At 43.2% G+C, this 25,579-nt stretch overlaps 1 protein-coding gene across 1 annotated transcript in view; it reads right to left on the bottom strand.

Moving 5' to 3' along the window:
- LOC124613692 (proton-coupled amino acid transporter-like protein CG1139) overlaps positions 1–25,579 on the bottom strand; it is a 123,708-nt gene that overhangs the window by 16,564 nt on the left and 81,565 nt on the right. Inside the window, exons 7-8 of the mRNA XM_047142410.1 lie at positions 16,304–16,576; positions 10,420–10,598 (exon numbers count right to left, since the gene is read on the bottom strand). Of these exons, the coding sequence (XP_046998366.1) occupies positions 10,420–10,598; positions 16,304–16,576 (452 nt within the window). The remainder of the gene's footprint in view (positions 1–10,419; positions 10,599–16,303; positions 16,577–25,579) is intronic.

Below are 25,579 nucleotides of genomic sequence, written 5' to 3'. Positions count from 1 at the left end.
GAGCGAAATTATCCCAAATCTAATCCCTTTCCAACAAACCTCTCTCCCAAAATTCTCAAGAGTCGTATTGCATCTCTTATGCCTATATTCAGTCATACAACAAATTTCTCCTCAGCCAGATTCTTCTCCATTACCTTCTCCAGTCTTTTATTAATGATTCTTAACAAAGCTGTGGCTGCATGCGAAATGAAGCTGATTCTACTGTGCTCAGTGCTTTTCTTGGTTCATTGTTTCGTTGGAACTGAAATCATAGCTATTGTCAGAATGTCCTCCGGCCATGTGCCATATATTTTATTACATAGTGTTAAAACAAAAGAAAAAAATTCCGTGACGTCTATATTTATGTGTTGCTCCATGACTCTGCTGTCAATATCTTTATTCTTGGCTTGTGTGTAACTTCTGTTTTTTTTCTTACAGTGAATGTGTTTTTTTTCGTATCCAGGGTGTAATTACAAAGCTAATAAAATGTTTTCTTGCCTTTAAATAATATTTTTCATCAGTTATGGGCCCAGTACACGTGTAAAGGCAAACAACACAGTTTAATTAAAACAATATTTGAAATGAGCGTATGTCTGTAAAGAAACATGACTGCTAGCGGCGATTATAAGGTCAGCATTGATAAGCTTGAAGGACCTGACGACTGGGCCAAATGGAAATGGCATATTTCTATGGTGCTACGTTCATATGGACTAGAAGATATTATTAGCGGTACGCGTGAACGTGTAGAGTTGCCGCAAGATGCGACAAGTGAACAAAAAGAAGCGTATGTGGAATGGCTCAAGGACGACGCAAAGGCAGCAAGTCTTATAGCAAGTGCGCTAAGTAAACCTGTTGCAGAACTCGTCTTAACGTGCAAGAATGCTAAAGAAATCTGGGACAAATTACGCGCCCGATTTGAACGTAGCAGTACTCAGCGTTTGAATATGTTGATTGAAACATTTTTCCGTGTTAAACGTGATGAATCGGAAGATATTAGTGCACATGTGACCAAACTGCAAAAGTTATTTGTGGACCTGAACGATGAATTATCAAAACATGAAGAAAATACGCTATCTGAAAGAATCTTAAATGGTCGAATTTTGTCTACGCTGGGAAAAGACTACGACAATTTTAAGGATCTCTGGGATACGATACCGACAGAAAAGCAAAGCTTGAATTTATTGATTGAAAAACTCTGTACTACTGAACTGCGTGAACAAGACGTTAATGGAAGTGCAGCTTTTGTCGTTCCTAAAACAAGAAAACGGCAAACAAGTAATCAGCAAGTAAAGATGACGAAGTCACAATTAAAACAGAAGTTTCCGTGTAATAAATGCAAACAATTAGGTCACTGGGCAGCAGAGTGTCCACAGAACACTCGTGACAGCAATAAAAGAAAAGAGAAGAAGCGAGACAGTGAACACGCTGCATTTACTTCATACGCTATGGGTGTGTGTACCAGTAATCACAGTGACCCAAATAAATGGTATTGCGACAGTGGCGCTACAAATCATATCACTCCCAACAAACAGTATTTTGTTTCGTATAGTGAATTTGATGTTCCTCAAGTAATTTCATTGGGAAAACAAGATGTGAAAATGTGTGCGTACGGTCAAGGAACAGTTTACATCCAAATCCGACGAAACAATAAATGGTACAATGCTAGAATGGACAATGTTTTATACGTCCCTGATGCAAGTGCTAATCTGTTCTCTGTGAGAGCCATTGCCTGCAGAGGCTACAGTACTAATTTTAGTTATAATAATGTCTGTGTTCGAAAACAAGTCAGTGGCAATATTGTTATGACAGGTTATGTGAAAAATGGACTTTATGTGTTGAACATGCGTGTTGTTAGAAATGCAAAAATGAATCGTATGAGCTTGATGACTTCATCCGAAACATTGCAAGTGTACCATGAAAGGTTTGGTCATCAGAATAAACAACATGTGAAGAATATTTTAAAAGGAATGAACATTAATGTGGAAGATGCCGAGAGTGAATTTTGTGACGGCTGTGCGGTTGGAAAGATGCATAGGCTGCCATTCAAAACACGAACAATACGCGCTACCAGTACTGGGGAATTAATCCACGCGGATGTAAATGGACCAATGAGCACGAAATCTTTTGGAGGCAAGCATTATTATGTATGTTTCAAAGACGATTTTAGTAAATTTCGTCGAATTTTCTTTTTAAGACACAAAAGTGAAGTGTGTACTGTGCTTAAGCAGTTTTTAAATGAAGCACGAACTAATGGACACGTTGTCAAACAATTTAGATGTGATGGTAGCAAAGAATTTAACAATAAGAATGTCAGTGAACTGCTTGCAGACAGGGGAATAGAGCTACTGATTCCTCCTCCTTACACTCCTGAACGAAATGGTGTGGCTGAACGGGAAAATAGGACCATTGTTGAAGCTGCCCTGTCAATGCTAAATCCGAGTAAATTACCTAAAGGGTTGTGGGCAGAGGCATGTAACACAGCAGTCTACCTAATAAATCGTACTGGAAAATCTTCAGTTGAAAATAAAACCCCTTATGAACTATGGTTTAATCGAACAGTAGGACGACTTGATCATCTCAGAATTTTTGGTACAGGCTGCTATGTTCACATTAACAAACAATTCCGTTCCAAGTTTGATGATAAGGCAGTTTTTGGACGACTTGTTGGATATGTTAATGACAAAGATGGGTTCAGAGTTTGGATTCCATCTAAAAGAAAAGTGGTGTTGAGTCATGATGTAAAATTTAAGCCAGAAATTGTTTGTGATTTACATAGTGATCATGTTGAATTTGAAGTCCCTCGGGAAGAATTTAATGATCCGAATTCATCTAAAGATGACCAATGTAAATCTCCTAGGCTGTACACTTCTGGAGGAAGCCAAACTCAAGAAAAAATTGGCACTCTCGATTCTATAGAAAGTCAAGAGTCGAGTGAATCTGAAGAAAATAAAGAATTAACAGAATTTCTAAAAGCAGAAGCTGCTGAATCTTCTAATGAAGAGAAACAGAAGAATAAAAGACAACGAAGAAAACCAACCTGGATGGAAAGTGGTGAATTTTGTATGGCAACAAAAGTTGATGCACTTGGATACAAAGATCCAAACTGTTTTTCAGAAATATTGCAGTCAAACGAGAAGGAAGAATGGATGCAAGCTATTAGTGAAGAACTTCAATCACTTAAGGAAAACAATACCTGGGTGCTGGTTGACCGTCCGAAGAATGCCAAAGTATTGCAAAACCGTTGGGTTCTACGGCGAAAGGTCGCAGTCAATGGAGGTACTCGCTTTAAAGCCAGATTGGTTGCAAAAGGCTGTATTCAGGAAGCAGGAATTGATTATGACGACGCCTTTAGCCCTGTGGCACGTTATGACACCATACGAACTCTGTTGGCTGTAGCTGCTTCAAAGAAAATGCTGCTAGAACAATTCGATGTAAAGACAGCTTTTTTGAATGGAATACTTGAAGATGAAGTATATATGGAACAACCAGAAGGTTTCGAAGATGGTACAGGCCGAGTATGTTTCTTAAAAAAAGGTCTTTATGGGTTGAAGCAAGCGCCACGTTGCTGGAACAAACGTTTTGTTGAGTTCATGAAGAAAGCTGGTTTTTCAAACAGTGATGCAGACCCATGCCTATTTTATCGTGGACAAAATGGAAATAGCCTTTATGTGGCAATCTACGTTGATGATGGCCTGATTGTCGGCAGTAACAAGAAAGAAATTGCTGTTTTTATGGATGTTTTACAACATGAATTCGAAATAACAACTGGCAGTCTTGACAATTTTCTTGGCATAAAAATAAAGCAATATGAAGATGGAGCAATAATGATAAGTCAAGAGAAATACACAGAAGAAATTCTGCAAAGATTTCGAATGGCAGAATGCAATACAATCTCAACTCCTGTTGGACGTGAGGACAATAATCAAAACGAAGAAATTTCGTCATCTGTACCCTACCGTGAAGCAATTGGTTGTCTCATGTACCTTTCAACAGTAACTCGTCCAGACATCACTTTTGCAGTCAATAAAGCTGCTCGAGCTATGGAGAAACCAACCACTGAAGACTGGAATAGAGTAAAGCGCATTTTCCGGTATTTGAAAGGGACCTTAAATTTTGGAATTGTATATAATAAAAAAGAAGAGTTAAAGATTTACGCTGATGCAGATTTCGCAGGTGATAACCGGACAAGGCGCTCAACAACTGGAATTCTTGCAAAGTACTCAGGTGGTGCAGTGTCATGGACAAGTCAGTTGCAGAAAGTAGTGGCCACATCCACAACCGAGGCGGAAATAATTGCAGCTAGTGAAGGAGCAAAAGAGTTAGTTTGGTTACGTCGTCTGCTATCAGAATTAGTGGAAATGTCGGGGCAGCCTCCAGTTCTTTACATTGACAATGCTAGTGCATTGAAGTTGGCAAAAAATCCAGAATATCATCAACGTTCTAAACATATAGAGGTCCGACATTTCTATGTTCGTGAAAGAATCTGAACGGTGAGATTTTCTTGGAACGCATTGATGGACACAACCAGTTGGCAGATATTTTGACGAAACCTCTTGAACGAGTTCGATTTAATTTTCTATGTTCAGAAATTGGCATGCAAGAGACAAAGCAATAATTTCATGATTTTTTCTTTTGGAGGAAGTGTTAAAAGAAAAGAAAAATATTCCTTGACGTCTATATTTATGTGCTGCTCCATGACTCTGCTGTCAATATCTTTATTCTTGGCTTGTGTGTAACTTCTGTTTTTTTTCGTATCCAGGGTGTAATTACAAAGCTAATAAAATGTTTTCTTGCCTTTAAATAATATTTTGCATCACATAGCATCACTATTTCTCTTTCGCCTTCTTGGTTCAAACATTTCAGTACTTCTCCTGCTATCGCAGCTGTACGTACTCCTCTTTACAGTTATTGCGCTCATTACTTCTTCAGTTATGGTTGCTTGTCCTTCCTGAACAGTATGACCTCGGGACATCGTGCACATTATTGCGGATCACCTGCATCCCTTCACGCTTCGTATCTTCCCGATTCACAGTGGCAAGTCCCCTGTCGTAAGACCAGAACCTCACTGCAGTGTTTTGAGGAGAATAGTGGACTCAAGTTGCTGTCTTGGTCAAAGAATTTGCTTTATCTCAGTCCGATGAACACCTATGGGACGCTATCGGGTGCCAGCTTCGGATCACAAACAGCTGGCCCGTAATGTAGGGAAAGTAATTGACCTGTGTGTAGACATCTGCTCCCAGATACCTCCAAAAACTCAAGTTGTTGTCTCCGTACCATACAGAATCGACGATGTATTGCGTTCCGTAAGTAGGGCAACACTCTATTAAGCAGGTGGCGATAATGTTTTAGCTCAGCGGTGTATACTGAGTAAGTTTAATCGAAAATTCTCATTCTGTAGCAATCAGATAGTTACCCGAACAATTCTGTAAGAACAGGTCTGTGTGACCCAATACGGCCTCCGTGGAGAGACGCACAAGACCAGGGATGGTTAAGGGAGGGGTGAGTCTGCAGGGAATTCTTGCAGAGGCTTCCACCCGCATGCAGCTCTTCACGAAACGAAATTTTGATATTGATTGCTTAAAAAAATCAGAAATTTATTCTTGAAGCTCTTTATGCATGACATCGTATGGGAGGGCATCAGTTTTCATATTGATCTAAATTTAAAAGGTTCACATCTTCCTTCAGTAATGATAAGGAGCTACCTCGAACTCTTAGTGTCACGTGAGTCTACTTTACAGTTCCCCAACATTTTTCTTAGTGTTTGTGTCTGTGTGTTTTTAGGTCAGTGGCGCTCAACGACGAGGTAATCTGCGTCCATCCGTAATTAGTAGAAACGACTGTGGTAAAAAGTAGAAAATGCGATAAAAGAAACAAAAAAGCAGTTTACGATAAAATCGTGTTCATTGTCTCCAATCTTACCCACAATCACCCTCGCAATCGCAGTAGCTCACATCATATAAGAAAGCGTTAGAGTTGGTCGGAAATTCTAAAACTTTCAAGTAAAACACAAGTAACACAAGAGGAAAACTAAAATAGATTCACAGGAATCTGTAGCTGGCTGATCACTTACAGAAAACATGGATGAGTCAGCCGTCCTGACAACACATTAAAGACGTTGTCCTAAAATTTTAGGGAACATAACAGACATTGCACAAAACTTTGGAAGATGTACCACATTCGCTTCACCGTCAGTTAAAATAAGGGGCAAAATGGGTGGCAAAAGAGCTGCTGCCCTATTGCCTGAATGAAAAATACAGTCTACTAAAATGTGATGCACCGTGATCAAGCGCCATACACGAGACGACAACTTCTGATATCAGGCAGCGCTCATAACACATTCGCTATACAAACAATTCTGCTGGAGGAACGTCCGCAACTGAGCATTGTAGTAGAGGTACGAAATACCGCTTCAGTTGTAAGGGTCTTGGTATTGTTCAGTACATAAACCACGACCGGTTTCGGGCTCTTGCATGCCCATCGTCAGGTCTGACACTAAAAGAGAACAAGAACCGAAGCAGTTGTTAATTTTTACATGCAGTGAGAAAAAAGTTCCATATAACCTTTTACAAAACAGCGGCCGTGTTACGTGAGGTAAAACCTCAGTCAGTGCCAACGAGACACCAGATAAAACTACGGACGACTGCCTGTATATAAAAAAAAAATGCAACGAACACTAGGACACTTACACTTTGTGCTGTGACCCAGAGCGTCGCGATGGACGAGTATAGGACGCGGTAATCTTTACCCGAAGAGTGCTGCTCCAGATCTCCCGCCAGTCGAAATCCTGGGAGAACCAATCCTATGGAGCAAGACGGCTAAGTACCTAGGAGTCACTTTAGACCAAACACTCTCCTGGGAGAGTCATATCCGAGACGAGCAGAGGAACAGGGCACCCTCGCGCTCTGTACCCGCTGCTCAAACTACAGTCTGCTCTGCCGTCATTACACGTTGTCAAGCTGTACCCAACTCTGGTGCGACCAGTGTTAAGAGTACGAAGCTGTGGTGTGGGGAAAGGCCCCAAATTCGGTCATCACAACGCTGCAAAGGATCCAGAACCGAGCTCTCCCGAGGGAATACTCCACTCGTCTGCTACACTAAGACAAAGGCACCCTGCTCCTGCAGGACAGATTCAGGATCATTGCGAGGTCGTCCTAGGAGAAAGCAGGGGAATCCTGCAACGGGCTCGTTCGTGTATTGGGCCATCAACCACAACACAGGCCGAACACACTTTGGTTTGACCTGCTGTCAGAGTAATTTTCTCGCCAATGTCACAGGAAATTATCAGCATGTCACCCAAAGCCAGCTCGGACGTCAACGCCGTCTCAGCCCCAGTATTCAGGATACCAAGGACGAGTTACACCAGTTGTGGCCCAGCTTGGATCATGAAACGATACAACGGCTTTATGACGCCCTTTCCAACTGACTCATTGCGTACATCCAGGCCAAAGGGAATACTATGTAATACTGATGCTGCCAAATTACACTACTCGCCATTAAAATTGCTACACCACGAAGATGACGTGCTACAGACGCGAAATTCAACCGACCGGAGGAAGGTGCTTTGATACGCAAATGATTATCTTTTCAGACCATTCACACAAGGTTGGTGCTGATGGCGACACCTACAACATTCTGACATGAGGAAAGTTTCCAACCGATCTCTCATACACAAACAGCAGTTGACCGGCGTTGCCTGGTGAGACGTTGTTGTGAAACCTCGTGTAAGCAGGAGAAATGCGTACCATCACGTTTCCGACTTTGATAAAGGTCGGATTGTAGTCTATCGCGATTGCGGTTTATCGTATCGCGGCATTGCTGCTCGCGTTGGTCGAGATCCAATGACTGTTAGCAGAATATGGAATCGGTGGGTTCAGGATGGTAATACGGAACGCCGTACTGGATCCCAATGGCCTCGTATCACTAGCAGTCGAGATGATAGGCATCTTATCCGCATGGCTGAAACGGATCCTGCAGCCACGTCTCTATCCCTGAGTCTTCAGATGGGGACTTTTGCAAGACAACAACCATCTGCACGAACAGTTCGACGACGTTTGCAGCAGCATGGACTATCAGCTCGGAGACCATGGCTGCGGTTACCCTTGACGCTGCATCACAGACAGCAGCGCCTGCGATGGTGTACTCAACGACGAACCTGGGTGCACAATGGCAAAACGTCATTTTTTCGGATGAATCCAGGTTCTGACATCGCGGTGAACGCTCATTGGGAGCGTGTATACGTCATCGCCGTACTGGCGTATCACCCGGCCTGATGCTATGGGGTGCCATTGGTTACACGTCTCGGTCACCTCTTGTTCGCATTGACGCTACTTTGAACAGTGGACATTACATTTCAGATGTGTTACGACGCGTGGGTCTACCCTTCATGCGATCCCTGCGAAACCCTACATTTCAGCAGCGTAATGCACGATCGCATGTTGCAGGTCCTGTACGGGCCTTTCTGGACACAGAAAATGTTCGACTGCTGCCCTGGCCAGCACTTCTCCAGATGTCTCACCAACTGAAAACGTCTTGGCAATGGCGGCCGAGCAACTGGCTCTTCACAATACGCCAGTCACTACTCTTGATGAACTGTGGTATCGTGTTGAAGCTGCATGGGCAGCTGTACCTGTACACGCCATCGAAGCTCTGTTTGACTCAATGCCCAGGCGTATCAAGGCCGTTATTACGGCCAGAGGTGGTTGTTCTGCGTACTGATTTCTCAGGATCAATGCACCTAGATTGCGTGAAAATGTAACCACATGTCAGTTCTTGTTATATATATTTGTCCAATGAATACCCGTTTATCATCTGCATTTCTTCTTGTTGTAGCAATTTCAACGGCCAGTAGTGTAACATCACACTCTCCGTTCGTTAACTTTCATTTCGTTTCCTCCTCTTCTTCTGTGTGTGTGTGTGTGTGTGTTCGGGATTACGGGCGCTGAATGTCGAGGTCATCAGCGCCCTGACACACATTAAAAGAAACGAAAGTGGACGAATTAAGTAAATTCGAAGCATACACGCAAAGAAAGCGGGAAAAGATGCAAAATGACTTATAAGAAAATAAAACGTAAGTAAAACGAGAAAGGAGCGTCAAGGATGCCACAGGAAATTGTCACTGTCTGGCCATTTACGTAAAATATTAGCGAGCCAGTCATCCTGTGCACAAATTAAGACTCTCTCCCTAAAATCTTGGTACAAACATTGGACAAGTCACAGAACTCTAACAATTTAACCACAATCGTTAGAGTATTTCCTAAAAGACATGGCAGATCCGCTAGCAAGTAAGCCGCAGCCCGCTGGTCAGAGAATAAAACGCAGTCCAGTAAAACGTGGCGCACAGTGACCTGGACGCCACAAGTACCAAACATTGAAGTGTCCTCTCGCCGGAGCAGGAAGTCATGCGTCATAGGACTGTGGCCTATACGAAGACGAGTGAGGAGAACCTCTTCCCGTCTGGAAAGAAGTACGCCACACACGCGTTGTGGGCGTGACTAAACGGAGCTTATTGTCAGTCATTTCCAGCCACTCATCCTCACACCGACGCATGATTTGTGAGCTCAATAGCGAGGTGAGTGCGTGCAGGGGGATGGCACACTGATCGAGACACGTTTCCTTGGCTGCGAGATCTGCCCTTTCGTTCCTAGCAATGCCGACGTGCCTGGAACCCAGCAAAAAACCACCTCCTTCCCGAGTCGTTATAGTTGGAGGAGGGCATCCTGGATGGTCTGGACTATTTTATCTGCTGGATACAAACGTTGCAATGAGTGAAGGGCACTTAGTGAATCAAGACAGACAAAAAATTTAGGACGGGAAGAGCATCTCATCTGCTCCAGTGACCGCAAGACAGCAGTCATTTCTGCATCAAAGACAGTAAATGCTTTAGGCTGTCGGACCTTGAGGACACGATCTGGAAAGACAGCAGAGCAACCAACAGAATACTCCTGTTTCGAACCATCCGTAAAAACAGCTTCATAGTCGGAATGCTTCAGAGTGTTGTCAGGCGTTGCCATGTGCAAGACTACATGGCTCTTACAGTCTTTGTTCGCTGCCGGAGCGCATACATCTTTTTTGTCATTACATTAAGAAATAGATTCTCGGCATTGAATTCTATGGAACAACAACGGCAAAATTCAAGACATTTTCGGTTTTATTACCCTGGATTTCTCCAATTTTTAATCTTCTCGTACAGCAACTGAATTATTCTGAAATCCCACCCACTTACGTGGAAAATAGTTCTGCTACTGCGCTCAATCACAAACTATGAACTCAAAAAGTAGTTTAATATTAGACCGCAACAAAAAGTTTGTTTTAGATTAGGAATTTGCTATTCGTAAATGTTATGAGGTATTGATGTACTAGAAGAATCAAGTAATTTTTCAAATTAATTTGCTGGGTTGGCGAATGGCTTTTTATAGACAGACATTTTTTCACATTACTTACTTTTCTTTGTTGGGCAGGCTGAGCGTTATACTTCCTTCCGTATTCTCCCCATACTTCATGTACCCAAGGAATCCGGTTACCGTGAACAGAGAGACGACGAGAACCATGGCTATGTTAAGTACTCCAAGCGGCTCACGGAATCTCTTCGGAGTTTTCATGCTGTCCTCCAGTGGTAGAATCTGTAATAAATTTAAAAATGGCTCTGAGAACTATGGGACTTAACATCTGAGGCCATCAGTCCCCTAGAACTTAGAACTACTTAAACCTAACTAATCTAAGGACATCACAAACATCCATGCCCGAGGCAGGATTCGAACACGCGACAGTAGCAGTCGCGCGGTTCCGGACTGAAGTAATAAATTTAAGGTACGAACGCATTACACAAGACGCAAATGTTTCTAAATTACAGGCTATGAGTGTGTTCTCGTGTCATCACGTTCACAAAATCACATTTAGGATCAAATTTTGCGTTCAATTTTTTTTCCTGGTCTGACAGATTTTGCGTGCAAGATAACGGGCTTTATGTTTTTGTGCACTCTGAGAGGAAATCGGTGATTAAGACTTGGTAAAGCGGTCCATTTATAATCTTCTGTTCGTATACTTTGCTTTAATATTCTATAATGTCCATGAACGGCAGTAGACTTAGGTCTGGATAATTAATAACAAAAAGGTGACACAACATTTGCACCGTCCTACTTCAGATCAGCTAAAGGTTCGCTCCAACGACCATGATGTCGGAAGATTTAGAATTATATTAACACATTCCTTCACTAAAGGTCATTTTGATAAACAGGGAAAATAATTCTATAGTTCAAGAATAATATCCAAGCATTTCAAATACGCTCGAATATCCTGTGATGAAATATACAGGGCGGTCCATTGATCGTGACCCGGCTAAATATCTCACGAAATAAGCGTCAAACGAAAAAACTACAAAGAACGAAACTTCTCTAGCTTGAAGGGGGAAACCAGATGGCGCTACGGCTGGCCCGCTAAATGGCGCTGCCACAGGTTAAACGGATCTCAACTGCGTCGTTTTTAAATAGGGACCCCCATTTTTATTACATATTCGTGTAGTACGTAAAGAAATATGAATGTTTTATTTGGACCACTTCTTTCTCTTTGTGATAAATGGCACTGTAACAGTCAAAAACATATGGCTCACAATTTTAGACGAACAGTTGGTAACAGGAAGGTTTTTTAAATTAAAATACAGAACGTAGGTACGTTTGAACATTTTATTTCGGTTGTTCCAATGTGATGCATGTACCTTTGTGAACTTATCATTTCTAAGAACGCATGCTGTTACAGCGTGATTACCTGTAAATACCACATTAATGCAATAAATGCTCAAAATGATGACCGTCAACCTCAATGCACTTGGCAATACGTGTAACAACATTCCTCTCAACAGCGAGTAGTTCACCTTCCGTAATGTTCGCACATGCATTGACAATGCTCTGACGCATGTTCTCAGGCGTTGTCGGTGGATCACGATAGCAAATATCCTTCAACTTTCCCTATAGAAAGAAATCCGGGGACGTCAGATCCGGTGAACGTGTGGGCCATGGTGCTTCGACGACCAATCCACCTGTCATGAAATATGATATTCGATACCGCTTCAACCGCATGCGAGCTATGTGCCGGACATCCATCATGTTGGAAGTACATCGCCATTCTGTCATGCAGTGAAACATCTTGTAGTAACAGCCGGCCGCCGTGGCCGAGAGGTTCTAGGCGCTTCAGCCCGGAACCGCGCTGCTGCCACGGTCGCAGGTTCGAATCCTGCCTCGGGCATGGATGTGTGTGATGTCCTTAGGTTGGTTAGGTTTAAGTAGTTCTAAGTTCTAGGGGACTGATGACCTTAGACGTTAAGTCCCATAGTCCTCAGAGCCATCTTGTAGTAACATCGGTAGAACATTACGTAGGATATCAGCATACATTGCACCATTTAGATTGCCATCGATAAAATCGGGGCCAATTATCCTTCCTCGCATAATGCCACACCATACATTAACCCGCCAAGGTCACTGATGTTCTACTTGTCGCAGCCATGGTGAATTTTCTGTTGCCCAATAGTGCATATTATGCCGGTTTACGATACCGCTGTTGGTGAATGACGCTTCGTCGCTAAATAGAACGCGTGCAAAAAATCTGTCATTGTCCCGTAATTTCTCTTGTGCCCAGTGGCAGAACTGTACACGACGTTCAAAGTCGTCGCCATGCAATTCCTGGTGCATAGAAATATGGTACGCGTGCAGTCGATGTTGATGGAGCATTCTCAACACCGATGTTTTTGACATTCCCGATTCTCGCGCAGTTGTCTGCTACTGATGTGCGGATTAGCCGCGACAGCAGCTAAAACACCTACTTGGGCATCATCACTTGTTGCAGGGCGTGGTTGACGTTCCACATGTGGCTGAACACTTCCTGTTTCATTAAATAACGGAATCATCCGGTGAACGGTCCGGACACTTGGATATGTCGTCCAGGATACCGAGGAGCAGATATAGATCACGCCCTTTGGTCATTTTGATCACCAACAATATCGACCTTTTCCGCAATTGGTGAACGGTCCATTTTAACACGGGTAATGTATCACGAAACAAATACCGTTCGCACTGGCGGAATGTCACGTGATACCACGTACTTACACGTTTGTGACTATTACAGCGCCATCTATCACAAAGCGAAAAATGTGGTCCAACTAAAACATCCATATTTCCTTATGTAATACACGAATATGTAATAAAAAATGGGGGTTCCTTTTTTTAAAAAAACGGAGTTGAAATCCGTTTGACCTATGGCAGCGCCATCTAGCGTGCCAACCAAAGCGCCATCTGGTTTCCCCTTTCAAGCTAGACGAGTTTCGTTCTTTGTAGTTTTTCGTTTGATACTTATTTCGTGAGATAGTTGGCCCGGTCACTATCAGTGGACTACCCTGTATATATAACATTGTAAGTCCCTATAAACCGTTAACATGCTACACATGGTAACTATTGATTTTTTTATAGTGTAATGTCTCTACGCTCCTTGCCACCCTCCTTACCTTGTATTATCGTACCTGTTATCAAGATTTGCAATATATATTAATGTGCAATTTTTTTTCTTGGGGAACAAAGAGCTTTTAGAGGTTTCTCTCTAAGGTCAGTCACTGTGTGGTAGTGCATTAGCTAAGCATATTACACTCTGACGACTGGTTATAAATTGTCTGAAATGATACGACAATATTGTGTAAGATATCTGTTTTTAAATCCATAATATTTGATTGGAAATATTGATTCTATGTCAATTGTATTTACGTAATATATTTGCCTCTGAATTATGTGAGTACATGTACGTCCTCGCGCGGTCGCTCTCTCACACACACACACTTAGGTGGAGGAGAGAGGGCGTTGCTTGACGTCGTCATTGATAAGGAAGAGAACATCATTGATAAGACTGCCCTTGCTTGTGGGCAACCCACGCTAACACTTGCACTTTTGAGAGTCAAATGGCCTTCGTCAAAGATAGTCAGTGGTATCGCATACTTCAGTACGTAATTTAAGGTAAAGTGCGCTGTAGTGGCTATAGATATACTACTTACGAGCGGGAGACTATCCTTGAGAGGATAGGAAATAAACAAGGTCAGATGAATATGTGCCTGGAACTGCCTGGTGGCAGTGTTAAACCTGTTTATTCGTATCACGAACACCCTGCCCATTCCATTCCACGCACGAAGCGTCCCTTTTTTTTAGCAGATCACTAAAATTGTTTAAATTTGGGAGGAGAATATTGGTTCCGTTATTTGCCCTAGAACGAAGGGAAGACCCTAGGAAATCTCGGACGAAACTGGAAGATCTGTGTTATTTTTTTTATTTTTTATTTCTGAGACTTTTTACCTCAGACAAAGATATAACGTCCTAGTTCAAGTACGTCTGTATGTAAGAGGCAAAGTCGATGAATTGCTCAACATCTGTGTAACCTCCCAACAGATAAATTATAATAACATTCCAACAGAAAAAATATAACATTCGCATTCAGCGTAACCTAGCAACAGATAAATTTCGTAACCTACCAATAATAAAATGTGACTAACCTCCTAATAAAATTGTGGCTCACTTATAACCTTTCAATAACTGACTGCGAATTTAAACTGGTAAATTTTGGACGTCCGCAGTGCTGCGTCATGGTCCTGAAAATTCATTCTGAATAAACTGAAAATTCTTACCTCAATAAAGTCGCCGGATAACGCATATATATCTGCCCCAATAAGAAATCTTTCTGGCACAGCCCAGTGCAATTCTGGCCGATAGATTTGTCATGTATAAAAAGAAACAACTGATTTTTCTTCACAATAATCGCAATGATTATGGATTAGAGAAATTATAAAATTCTTTAAATTGAGATGAATGATTGCCAAAAGGTATTTTTTTAAAGAAAGATTATTATTAAGAGATTTTTTTTTAAAAACGTTTACATGGGACTGGATATAAAAATAATACATACGCGCGAGGCTGCTTTTACCTTATACTACATCGCTCAGGCACCGCCATCGCTCCCCATGACCGGCCCATCCAACTCGATACACCAAACTCCTAGCTACTACTTACTCCTACTGCCACTTAGTTCCTACTGCTGACAACACTGCTCTCTGGTCTGAGATTCTCTTAAAGCTTACATATCGCGGGCAGCGCGTGAGCAATCCATCGAAATTACATCTGCTCGAGTGCGCTAGCAATAAATTCCTTAGTCATGGACCTCTTACATCTGTGTTGCATTCTGTCAAACTGAAATTGAATTCACGTACCTAAACAAGTAGAAGCGCGAAGGACTGAGGTCCTGCGAGTTGGCTGGTGCATCATCATGTTGAAGCCCCTTCGCAGATGCAAAGGCATTTCTTCCAGCATCACAAGCAGTGTTTCTCGCAAGAACTACAGAAATACATTGGCTGCTAGGCTTCGTTAAAAGTCGAAGGTCCGACAAGACGGATGACAAAAAAACCGCATGCACGCTCTGACGCTGAACCGGTACTCATGATTCCTAGTCAAAATAATATAAGGACCTATGCAGCCCGTAGTTGAATGTTGTATAGCTTGGTGTCTTCAGCTAGAACGTAGTGTAAGGTAATTGTATGATGGCAGTAAAATTACTTCTAGCATACTAACCACGCCTGACAAGACGTCTGTTGACAAGCCATTATGTTGATCAGCGTCTGCATGTTGAGCTATTGGACCTACATGTATGAATTAGGTTTTTTTTGTAATTTATCCAGTATCCTAACTGTCGTATTTATGCTTAATCTGACCAACAGGATTTTTGTTGTGGTCATTAGTCCAAAAACTGATTTGATGCAGCTCTCCATGCTCATCTCTCCTGGTCAAGACTCTTCATCTCAACATAGCTACTGCTAATTACGTCCATTTTAATTCACTTACTGTATATGAGCCTTGGTCTCCCACTACACTTTCTGCCCCCCCCCCCCCCCCCCTCGCAACACCACCACTCCCCGCCTATCACTTTCCTCCATTGTCGAATTAACTACTCGCAAGCAGTAATGTCAAGAAAGTATAGGAAGTTTCTACTTTAAAGCTGTAAAATGGTTCAAATGGATCTGAGCACTATGGGACTTAACTTCTGAGGTCATCAGTCCCCTAGAACTTAGAACTACTTAAACCTAACTAACCTAAGGACATCACACACATCCATGCCCGAGGCAGGATTCGAACCTGCGACCGTAGCGGTAGCGCCTAGAACTGCTCGGCCTGCATGGGTGTAAACTTGAATCATCTTGCACATACTAGATATTCTTTAAAGTCACATTTACCTATAATAATGCTAAGGATACATGTGTTCATTACGTTCGTCTTTATTAAGCGACGAATTTCCTTCGTAAAATACTTACAACACCAATCGCCTCTAGTGAGAAAAGCACCGTTCCGAGGAAGAGAGGAAATTCTTCTAGCGTTCCAAAAGGCACTTTGTCGCCGAGTGTAGGCGAGTCGATCACCAGGTAGTAGAAGGTGATACCGAATCCTGCTATGGTCAGGAGGCTGGCGAGCGTTGTGAATGGAGCCAGGAGCTTCAGGTTGCGCACCATATTTATCAGTATGAGTGGCAGCAACAAAATCAACATGTAGATCCTCAGGTCCAGCCCACTGTAGTACTCGTCCACAACCTGTGAGAATGTGAGATTATTTATATCGTAACGTAGTGTCACAGCACGAACAATCGTCTCTTACGTAGCTATAAATCCATTAATTAACGCAGAGTAACAAGTCGTTACTTAATTCATATTGTGATACCCATTATTTTGATTGACACAGATTCTTAAAAAGACGGACCCGCACTGTTGGTCAAAACACAAATAAAGCGAATCAAGACCGAAAAATATGTAAGTCCAGATATAACAAATTGTAGTTCGAAACTTCCGATGTAGAGTCAATGGGTGTCGAAAGAGAACAACGGAAGAGTCCAACGCGTGCTGGCGTCTATAAACGCCGCGTGGTCCGGCCGCGGATCTAGGCTGCGGGGTAACGGCGGTGATTATCACTGAAACTATCGGTTTTCGGTTAGCACTCTCGTATCCTAATACCACATGTTTAAATCTTCAGATTTTTGCTTTCGAGCATGTCCTGATAGATACCTCATTTGATCAGTTTACGTATCAAAAACACCGAAACACTTACATGTGTGTCAACAGGTGTTTACTGAACATGCAGAAACAGTTGTTCAGGCCACACTAAATGAATTCAGATAGTAGTCGAGTCACGGCAGTGATTGTAGAGAGGTATGGTCAGTGCCTGCAGCGTTACCGCGTGCCAATCCAATGGTCAAGTCTACGGCAAGGCTATTATGAACAGTGTCCGTATTTAATGAGCATGAAGAGTGTTAAGTGTCAAGTGAAGTAACAACTGGGCGCTGATAACCGCGCCGTTGAGCGCCCTACAAACCAAAACATCATCATCAAGTAACAACTGACAGTGCAGTGAGTAAACATGGGCGAAACCATAACAAAACTGTGTCTGATGTGTGCTGCACCCTTTATGGAGAAGAGGTTGCTAGTTTTGTGGCCCATGCAACACATCATGGGCCGTCCCATCAGCAATGATGTACATAAGATGACGCCGCCCTTGGGATCTGTGCCGCTTCCATTGGCTCCCTTTCTCATCACTACCATTCTTGAGAGATACACTATTGGCCATTAAAATTGCTACACCACGAAGATGACGTGCTACAGACGCGACAGGAAGAAGATCCTGTGATATGCAAATGATTAGCTTTTCAGAGCATTCACACAAGGTTGGCGCCGGTGGCGACACCTACAACGTGCTGATATGAGGAAAGTTTCCAACCGATTTCTCATACACAAACAGCAGTTGACCGGCGTTGCCTGGTGAAACGTTGTGATGCCTCGTGTAAGGAGGAGAAATGCGTACCATCACGTTTCCGACTTCGATAAAGGTCGGATTGTAACCTATCGCGACTGCGATTTATCGTATCGCGACATTGCTGCTCGCGTTGGTCGAGATCCAAGGACTGTTAGCAGAATATGGAATCGGTGGGTTCGGGAGGGTAAGACGGAACGCTGTGCTGGATCCCAACGGCCTCGTATCACTAGCAGTCGAGATGACAGGCGTCTTATCCGCAAGGCTGTAACATATCCTGCAGCCGTGGCTTGACCCTTCATTCGATCCCTGCGAAACCCTACATTTCAGCAGGATATTGCACGACTGCAAGTTGCAGGTCCTGTACGGGCCTTTCTGGACACAGAAAATGTTCGACTGCTGCCCTGGCCAGCACATTCTCCACATCTCTCACCAATTGAAAACGTCTGGTCAATGGTGGCCGAGCAACTGGCTCGTCACAATACGCCAGTCACTACTCTTGATGAACTGTGGTATCGTGTTGAAGCTGCATGGGCAGCTGAACCTGCACACGCCATCCAAGCTCTGTTTGACTCAATGCCCAGGCGTATCAAGGCCGTTATTACGGCCAGAGGTGGTTGTTCTGGGTACTGATTTCTGAGGATCTACGCACCCAAATTGCGTGAAAATATAATCACATGTCAGTTATAGTATAATATATTTGTCCAATGAATACCCGTTTATCAACCGCATTTCTTCTTGGTGAAGCAATTTTAATGGCCAGTAGTGTATTACTGTAGTCAATCACGAGGGTTCAAGTAGGAAATGTTGTTATTCCATATTCCGTCTCTCCTTAGGGTCAAACCACAATCCCAGATTCCAATATTATGATATTCCAAGCACCAAATTTTTACTTTAATTATTCAGTATACTTACTGTTCACTTCATTTAGAACAGCCTTCTCTCCATTGCTCATTCGTATATGCTTACGTTTCGACGATGTGCGAAACTACGGACGTTATATAACTCCTTAGGTTAGCACTGGCCGCGAACAGCGGCTACAGACGTCCGACTTTGGGCACGTTATGAAACGGAAGGTAGGACAGAGAGTCAGTTAATGTGAAGAGTGGGTTATTCACGTCAGGATCAACGCAAACCAACGCCAACAATAACAGCTGAGGTAAACATGCCGACGACGGCGCCAACACCATCTACATCTACATCTACATCCATACTCCGCAAGTCACCTGACGGTGTGTGGCGGAGGGTACCTTGAGTACCTCTATCGGTTCTCCCTTCTATTCCAGTTTCGTATTCTTCGTGGAAAGAAGGATTGTCGGTATGCTTCTGTGTAGGCTCTAATCTCTCTGAGTTTATCCTCATGTTCTCTTCGCGAGATTTACGTAATAGGGAGCAATATCCTGCTTGACTCTTCGGTGAAGGCATGTTCTCGAAACTTCAACAAAAGCCTGTACCGAGCTACTGAGGGTCTCTCCTGCAGAATCTTCCACTGGAGTTTATCCATCATCTCCGTAACGCTTTCGCGATTACTAAATGATCCTGTAACGAAGCGCGCTGCTCTCAGTTGGATCTTCTCTATCTCTTCTATCAACCCTATCTGGTACGGATCCCACACTTCAAGCAGTGGGCGAACAAGCGTACTGTAACCTACTTCCTTTGTTTTCGGAATGCATTGCCTTAGGATTCTTCCAATGAATCTCAGTCTGGCATCTGCTTTACCAACGATCAACTTTATATGATCATTCCATTTTAAATCACTCCTATTGCGTACTCCCAGATAATTTATGGAATTAACTGCTTCCAGTTGCTGACCTCCTATATTGTAGCTAAATGATAAGGGACCTATATTTGTGTCTATTCGCAGCACATTGCACTTGTCTACATTGAGATTCAACTGCCGTTCCCTGCACCATGCGTCAATTCGCTGCAGAGCCTCCTGCATTTCAGTACAATTTTCCATTGTTACAGCCTTTCGATATACCACAGCATCATCCGCAGAAAGCCTCAGTGAACTTCCGATGTCATCCACAAGATCATTTATGTATATTGTGAATAGCAACGGTCCTACGACACTCCCTGCGGCACACCTGAAATCACTCTTACTTCGGAAAACTTCTCTCCACTGAGAATGACATGCTGCGTTCTGTTATCTAGGAACTCTTCAATCCAATCACACAATTAGTCTTATAGCCCATATGCTCTTACTTTGTCCATTAAAGGACTGTGGGGAACTGTATCGAACGCCTTGAGGAAGTCAAGAAACACGGCATCTACCTGTGAACCCGTATCTATGGCCCTCTGAGTCTCGTGGACGAATAGCGCGAGCTGGGTTTCACACGACCGTCTTTTTCGAAACCCATGCTGATTCGTACAGAGTAGATGTCTAGTCTCCAGAAAAGTCATTATACTCGAACATAATACATGTTCTAAAATTCTACTACTGATCGACGTTAGATATATAGGTCTTTAGTTCTACACATCTGTTCGACGTCCCTTCTTGAAAATGGGGATGACCTGTGCCCTTTTCCAATCCTTTGGAACGCTACGCTCTTCTAGAGACCTACGGTACACCGCTGCAAGAAGGGGGGCAAGTTCCTTCGCGTACTCTGTGTAAAATCGAACTGGTATCCCATCAGGTCCAGCGGCCTTTCCTCTTTTGAGCGATTTTAATTGTTTCTCTATCCCTCTGTCGCTCTATTTAGATATCTACCATTTTGTCATCTGTGCGACAATCTAGAGAAGGAACTACAGTGCAGTCTTCCTCTGTGAAACAACTTTGAAAAAAGACATTTAGTATTTCGGCCTTTAGTCTGTCATCGTCTGTTTCAGTACCATTTTGGTCACAGAGTGTCTGGACATTTTGTTTTGATCCACCTACCGCTTTGACATAAGACCAAAATTTCTTAGGATTTTCTGCCAAGTCAGTACATAGAACTTTACTTTCGAATTCATCGAGCGCCTCTCGCATAGCCCTCCACACACTACATTTCGCTTCGCGTAATTTTTGTTTGTCTGCAAGGCTTTGGCTATGTTTATGTTTGCTGTGAAGTTCCCTTTGCTTCCGCAGCAGTTTTCTAACTTGGTTGTTGTACCACGGTGGCTCTTTTCCATGTCTTACTATCTTGCTTGGCACATACTCATCTAACGCATATTGTACGATGGTTTTGAACTTTGTCCACTGATCCTCAACACTATCTGTACTTGAGACAAAACTTTTGTGTTGAGCCGTCAGGTACTCTGTAATCTGCTTTTTGTCACTTTTGCTAAACAGAAAAATCTTCCTACCTTTTTTAATATTTCTATTTATGACTGAAATCATCGATGCAGTAACCGCTTTATGGTCGCTGATTCCCTGTTCTGCGTTAACCGTTTCAAATCGTTCAGGTCTGTTTGTCACCAGAAGGTCTAATATGTTATCGCCACGAGTCGGTTCTCTGTTTAACTGCTCAAGGTAGTTTTCAAATAAAGTACTTTAAAAAATTTCACTGGATTCTTTGTCCCTGCTACCCGTTATGGACGTTTGAGTCTCCCAGTCTATATCCGGCAAATTAAAATCTCCACCCAAAACTATAACATGGTGGGGAAATCTACTCGAAATATTTTCCAAATTATCCTTCAGGTGCTCAGCCACAACAGCTGCTGAGCCAGGGGGCCTATAGAGTCATCCAATTGCCATGTCTGAGCCTGCTTTAACCTTGACCTTCACCCAAATTATTTCACATTTCGGATCTCCGTCAATTTCCTTCGATACTATTGCACTTCTTATCGCTATAAACACGCCTCCCCCTTCATTGTCCAGACTGTCTCTGCGGCATACATTCCAATCGGGGTTTAGGATTTCATTACTGGTTACATCTGGTTTCAGCCAACTTTCTGTCCCTAGTACTATATGGGCATTGTGACCGTTTATTAATGAGAGCAGTTCTGGGACCTTTCTATAGACGCTCATGCAGTTTACTATTAGCACATTAATATCGTTATTCCCTGTTGCATTTTGCCAACTCCTACCTTGCCGCGTCTCAGGAGGCGTCTTGTCGAGCCTAGGGAGGGAATTCTCTAACCTAAAAAACCCACATGTGCACTCCATACGTACTCCGCTACCCTTGTAGCCGCTTCCGGCGTGTAGTGCACGCCTGACCTATTCAGGGGGACCCTACATTTTTCCACCCGATAGCGGAGGTCGAGAAATTTGCACTCCAGATCTCCGCAGAATCGTCTGAGCCTCTGGTTTAAGCCTTCTACTCGGCTCCAAACCAGCTGACCGCGATCGGTTCTGGGAACGATACTACAAATAGTTAGCTCAGATTCCACCCCGCGAGCGAGGCTTTCCGTCTTCACCAATTCCGCCAACCGCCTGTACGATATGAGGATGACCTCTGAACCCATACGGCAGGAGTCACTAGTGCCGACATGAGCAACAATTTGCAGTCGGGTGCAACCAGTGCTCTCTATCGCCGCCGGCAGGGCCTCCTCCACATCTCGGATGAGATCCCCCGGCAAGCAGACAGAGTGAACACTGGCCTTCTCCCCCGACCTTTCCGCTATTTCCCTAAGGGGCTCTATCACCCGCCTAACGTTGGAGTTCCCAATAACTAATAAACCCCTCCCCCCGCGTGCCTGCTCTGACCTTGCTGAAGGAGCAGCCTCATGTCCCCTCACAGGCAGAGCGGGCGATGCCACACGGCCAGCTTCCACATTGACCCTCCGCCTCGTGCGATGCGAACGCCGCTGAACCCGCCACTCCCCTTGGGGAGATGGTTACCCAACCGCCACGGTACCCACGAAGATGTCTCGACAGCAGGGACAGTGGGTGAAGCATGTAACACCTGTGGTGTACCATGCGACGCACCAGATTCCTCACTGCCGCTACACTCCGAGGCAGCAGCCTGAAGACGGCTGACCGCGGCTATCAACACGTTCAGCTGTTCGCGAACAGTGGCCAGCCCCTCCTGCGTCCGTACACAGCAGTCACACATCCTATCCATCCTAAGAAATCAATTTACTGTAGAGTCAATCAACTTTAAACTAGACTGCTAATTCACTAAAGGCGGCTGATAGTTGACTAAACTGTGGTTGCTAGACACTTCTTGTAGAAAACAATGAAAATAGCACTACATGTCTCTGGACTGTATTGAAAACAAACACTAGCACTACTGACACTATGGTTGACTAAAGGGACTCTCTCTGACTGTATTCAAAACAAACACGAAATCTATGGAACACTATTAGTAGCACTGGACAATTAAAGCTTCCTAAAAGCAAAAACACACGGAAGAAGAAGTGACAAGTAAGAAAAATACAGTTAATACTTAAATTAACGTAGCTCGCTGCACAGCAGACGTGAAGCAGACGGCAGTTAATTTGCATCTATCTTCAAGATTCTGCCAATTCAGTTTCTTCAGAGTAACTGTAATATTCTCCAGTTGGTCAGACAAATCTGTGAACATCCATGCCGCCCTGTTCCGTACAGGTTCAAAATCTCCTGTTTGTGCTATTTGGTACGAGTCGCACGCAACTGAGCAGTATTCTAGAATGGACCACACGAGTAAGCAGTCTCCTTTGAACACTGACCGCATTTCCCCAGTATTGTACCAATAAACAGAAGTCTACCGCCTGCTTTACTCACTACTAAGACAATACGATCATTCCATTTCATATCCCTGCAAAGTACTACACCCAGGTATTTGTTTGAGTTATTCCAACTGTGGCTCGTTGATAGCATAGTCATAGAATGCTGTATTTTTTCGTTTTGTAAAGGAAAAAAAAAAAAAGATAGGGCAAGGCCGGCCACGCTCCCCCTCCCCTAGCTCTCAGGTCAACGAAGAGATATAGCGTAGTCAGGTGTTTTTCTTTCAATAAAATAATTTAAAAGTCGGTTTTTACGTAGGGTTTTAAATGATTGGAACCAGAACTTTTTATTGCTACTTACAAGTCGCCTACCGTCTTCCAAAATATTAAGAATACCTCGTACCGCCAGGTCAAGGCCCCTACAAACTGTCGTATGGGCGCCCTTGTATGCCGACATCGCAAGTAGGAAATTAAGAGACAGAAGAAGTATATAAGGTTATCGAACGGGTGATACAGTACCTAAAGGGAGATGGAAAACAACTCGCGATAATCGTGGGGGCTTGAAATGCGGTTGTAGGGGAAGGAATAGAAGAAAGGGTTATGGGAAAATATTGGCCTGATAGTAGGAATGAGAGAGATGAAAGACTAACTGATTTCTGTAATAAATTTCAGCTAGTAATACTCTCTTCAAGAATCGCAAGAAGAGGACGTATACGAGGAAAACGCCCGGAGGCATCGCAAGAGTCCCGTTGGATTACACCATGGTCAGACAGATATTTCGAAATTGGATTTTAAAACGTACACAGGAGAAAATATAGTCTCAGATCACTATTTAGTAATAATTAAGAGTAGACTAGAGTTTAAGAGAACAGTGCAGAAGAATCAATGCGGGAGAAAGTGGGATACTCAAGTTCTGAAGAAGATGAGACTCGTCCGAAGCTTGCTAAAGATGTGGCCAGTGCGTTAAGGACTCTCACAGTAGGCAGTACAGGTGAACAGGAGTAGTATCTCTCAAAATAGCGTTAACATATGTTGAAATGGCAAACGTAGGTAGTGAAAGGGTAACTGCGAAGAAACCATGGGTAAAAGAAGAATTACTTCAATTGATAGACGAAACAAGGAAGTAAAAAGTGCTCAGGGAAAGACAGGAACACAGCAATGTGAACCACTTAGCAACGAAATAAATAGGAAGTGCATGGAAGGCAAGACGAAATAGCTGCAGAAAAAATAAGAAATAAGAAAAGAAATGATTGCCTGAACGACTGACTCACCGTAAAGAACAGTCAAAACAACTGTCGGTGAAATTAAAAGCGAGGACGGAAGAGTGCAATATGAATTCCACTGGTTAACGCAGTGGAGAGGGCAGATGGGTGGAAAGAGCACATTGTAGGCCTCTGTAAGAGGGAGGAATTGGCTGATGGCGTGATAGAAGAAGAAACTGAAGTCGATGGGGAAGAGACAGGAGAACCAGTATTGATGTTAGAAACTAGAAGGGCTTTGGAAGGCTTAAGATCACATAAGCTAGAAGGATAAATAACATTTTATCGAAATTTGTAAAATCATTGGGCAAGGTGGTAACCAACCGACAATTCAAGTTGGTGTGTAGAACCTACGAAATTGGCGACACACCATCAGACATTCGGGAAAACATCATCCACCCAATTCCGAAGATAGCAAGAGTTGATCAATGGGAGAACTATCGCACAATCAGATTAACAGCTCATGCATCCAAGTTTCTGATAAGTATAATATACAGAAGAGTGGAAACGAAAAGTGAGGATCTGTTAGATGATAGATCATTTTGGTTTTAGGAAACGTAAAGGTATTAGGGAGGCAGTCCTGACGTTGCGCTTGATAATGGAAGCAAAATTAAAGAAAAATCAAGACACATTCATAGGATTTGTCGAACTAGAAAAAGGGTTCGACAGTGTAAAATGGTGCAAGATGTTCGAAATTCTGAGAAAAATAGGAGTAAGCATAAGGAGAGACGGATAATATACAATATGTACAAGAACTCAGAGGGAACAATAACACTGGAAGACAAAGAAAGGAGTGCACGGATTAGAATGAATCCAAGACAGAGAAGCAGTCTTTCGTCCATGCTGTTCAGTATTTGTGTCGAAGAAGCAGTGACGGGAATAAAAAGAAGTTTCAAGAGTGGGATTAAAATTCAATGTTGGCGAAGAAGAATTACAGATACGAGGCAGCATTAACTCTGCCCCTTT

The sequence above is a fragment of the Schistocerca americana genome, chromosome 4 (genome assembly GCF_021461395.2).
Source record: "Schistocerca americana isolate TAMUIC-IGC-003095 chromosome 4, iqSchAmer2.1, whole genome shotgun sequence".
In the NCBI taxonomy this organism is placed as follows: Eukaryota; Metazoa; Arthropoda; class Insecta; order Orthoptera; family Acrididae; genus Schistocerca; species Schistocerca americana.
The sequence above is the reverse complement of the archived record's forward strand: the minus strand, read 5'-3'. Positions and strand labels throughout refer to the sequence as shown.